The sequence below is a fragment of the Nomascus leucogenys genome, chromosome 15 (genome assembly GCF_006542625.1).
Source record: "Nomascus leucogenys isolate Asia chromosome 15, Asia_NLE_v1, whole genome shotgun sequence".
NCBI lineage: Eukaryota > Metazoa > Chordata > Mammalia > Primates > Hylobatidae > Nomascus > Nomascus leucogenys.
The window spans coordinates 66326540-66329913 of NC_044395.1; the positions used below are offsets into that span (position 1 = coordinate 66326540).

The 3374-nt window shown below is 42.0% G+C and overlaps 1 protein-coding gene across 1 annotated transcript; it reads right to left on the minus strand.

Moving 5' to 3' along the window:
- Positions 1-2030: 2030 nt before the first annotated feature.
- LOC100607051 (olfactory receptor 51L1-like) lies at positions 2031-2981 on the minus strand. Its single transcript, XM_003254523.1, has one exon. The coding sequence runs from the start codon at positions 2979-2981 to the stop codon at positions 2031-2033; it is 951 nt and encodes a 316-aa protein (XP_003254571.1).
- Between the last annotated feature and the right edge of the window lie 393 nt (positions 2982-3374).

A 3374-nucleotide genomic window follows, 5' to 3' on the forward strand; every position in this document is an offset into this window, starting at 1 on the left:
CCACCTTTGCAAAGATTATGACAGTGAGAGAAATCTGACATGACTGACACCATCTTGCTTCTAGCCTCACAGGCTAGCTGTCTTCACTCATTTCTGAGCATAAGCCAAGCTAAACATAAGAAGAATTTAGTTTAGAGTTTAACTTATAAACAAGGACCATCATAGTCCCTCCCCCAAACTAATCACCTCCTTGTACAGAGGCTGAAACTACCTTTGTAAGGCTAATGAAAGACCACATGATTAGAAATAAGAGAGGGGCCTGAATTCTGCTAAAATGTAGGTATAGTTTTTACAGTCCCTTACTGCTTCAAAGTGATGTGGCCAGAGGTCACAAGATTTGTGACTTCTCCAATTGGTCCTATAGTTAACATCGCTACTGTAGAATTTAAGATTGGTGTTTTGTGATGTTTTTCAGACTGACCCCATCCAGACTTGTAACTCATGACTCAGCTGGTCCTCTGCACCCACCACACACAGAGACAGACTCAGCACATGACGGCCATTTTCCACATTCTTCTTATTGCATCACCAACCAACCAATAGCAGCACCTATTCCCTAGTCCCCTGCCCACTAAACTATCCTTGAAAAACCCCAGCCTTTGAGCATTTGGGGAGACTGGTTTGAGTAATAACTCCATCTCCTGTGTGGCTAGTGTCAATAAATTCTTCACCGCAATACCAGGGTCTCAGTCTGTGCAGTGGGCTGGAAGAACAAATCAGTGACTACAAACACACTAAGTATTTCAAAAAAAGTCACAGACAACCTTACAAAGACAACCCTTGTAAGCTGGATGAGTCAAGGAGAATAATATGTGGTGAAGACAATATTTTTATTGTAATTGGAGGCCCCAAAGTGAGTGCGAATGATCAGTGACACTAATCACTGATCAATCAGCACAGTTCCATAAATTCACTTTATACAAAGGCCTGTGTGTTTAGGAGATGAGAAGATGGTCGTTCCCATTTGACCAAGGTTTGCAGGAAGCCTAGGCAAACATGGGCAGATGCAGAGGGGAGCAGACCCACTAGACCCATGATTACAGGGCTGAGGAAGGGGCAGGATGGGGAACAGATAAGAATATAAGCACCACATGCATTGTAAAGCCACAGAAGCATGAAAGGAAGGGAGGAAATAGAAAAAGGGCATAGCCAGAAAGAGTGATATCAGACTTATTTGCCAAGAAGTGTTTATCTAAAATTAGAACCTGGGATTCCACTAAAGAAGAATTTGTTGCTTTTGCTGAGATTCTTAGAATCTGTAGCCTGGGCATTGTGAGGTTGTTCATATTTTATTTCATGCTTCGGTTGAGGTCTTTTGGTCAGCTGTTCATTCTCAGAGTGTCATGGTCATAAATTCTGGGTGTGAGACCACTGGACAGCAAGTTTTAGGAAGAGTCTGTTTTCTTACATAACAGGAATTTGCTTCATAGGTAAATGTAAACAAAAATAAACAACTTATTGTTTGACCAAGAACATTTTTGGGAGTAAAAGAAGGTAACATTAATAATAATGCTAAGGAAAACAGATGTAAACCATGAATATCTGGAGAAAACCAGAGAGTATGCTTACCTCACTCAAAGACATGTTCCTAGGATAATATTTTTTTAATTGGAAGATATGGGTTAGGTAATCCCTACCTAACCCACAAAAATAGAATTTTGCTTTATTTAAATTTAAATTTCATTAAGTCTCAAGCTTTTATTGTTAACTTACTATTTGTCAGGCTTTTTTGCTTGGAGTTTTGAGAAAATGAGGAAAAGGAAAATCCATTACTTCTGCCCCAAAGTCACCATATCTGGTTAGAAGAGAAAGTCATGTACATGTGCACACACAGAGACACACATATACAAATAAAATGTGAGATGGAAAGGGTTAGGAATAACTCTTGCATTTCAGATTCAAGCCTGTTGCAATACTTTGAATTCCTTGTTCCTATTCCTCCTCAAAATGCCTAATGCAGAGCTTTGCCCATAGCAGAAACATTATCAGAGTTTATGAATTTAATGACAGTTCCTGACTCCTTGAGTGATTCAGAGCAATTCCCTCTTGCAGGAGAATAAGGTAAGAATTGCCTGTCTTATTGGCCGGGTCTTAACACTACAGATGATGGGATTAAGCATAGGTGGCACAAAAAGGCAGATGCTAGACATAAGTGTGTGGACAATGGGTGAAGCATGTTTGGCAGCACGATGCATCACAGATACCCCAATCATGGGCAGGTAGTATATAAGCACTGCACAAATATGTGACACACATGTGTTGAGAGCCTTCCACCATCCCTCTCCGGAAGCAATGCTCATCACTGTATAAAGAATCAAGACATAAGAGACCACAATAAGCAATGAGTCCAGCCCGAAAGTTGCGAGAACAATGGCGAAGCCCAGGATGCTGTTGAGTTTAGTATCTGCACAAGGCAGCTGGATCAGATCTGAGTGGAGGCAGTAGGAGTGTGAGAGGACATTAGTGTGGCAATAGGGCAGTTGCCTCAAAAGGATTGGAAGTGGGGCCATGAGTGCCACACTCTTCAGTGTAACGCCCAGACCCATGCAGATAATACGGGACAGGGTCAGGATGGCTGTATAGTGCAGGGGGTTGTAGATGGCTACAAAGCAGTCATAGCTCATGGCCAGTAGGACCCCTGACTCCATGCAGAAGAAGGTGTGAATGAAGAACATCTGGGCCAGGCAGCCATCAAAGTCAATTCTGTGGGCATCAAACCAAAGAATGCCCGTAACAGTAGGCAGTGTAGACACAGAGACGCCCACCTCAGTGACAGCCAACATGGAGAGAAATAGGTACATGGGCTCAGGTAGGGCAGAGTCCTCCTGCACTGCTGCCATAATTAGGATGTTTCCCACAATGGCCACAATGTACATGGTGAAGAAAGGGATGGAGGACCAACCATATTGGGCCTCCAGTCCTGGGATGCCAGTCAGGAAGACAGATAGGAGACCAAGACTTTCATTGCTTTCAGCTCCCATGCCAACAATGGCAGAGATCAGTCTTCACCTGCCATTTGAAAAAAACTGAACTTAGTCCCCACCTGTTGGATCTTCTGCCTTAGAAGCCAACCTGAAAAGTTGAAGAAAGGAGACGGGGCAGGAAGAGAGAAAGTTGGAGTCATCTACGTCATTCTGAATAAAAGTATAACAGACATCCTCTTCTCTCCTCCTGTTCTCCTGAGTTCCAGAATCCTAAATGTTACTTGGAAAAGAGATATTTCAGACTGCTCCATCTTTTTAAGTTTTTAAAAAAGTTTTAAATACTTTTTATGGATGCATAATATTTGTACATATTTATGGGATACAAGTGACATTGTGTCACATGCATAAAATGTATAATGGTCAAGTCGAGGTATTTAGGATATTCATCAC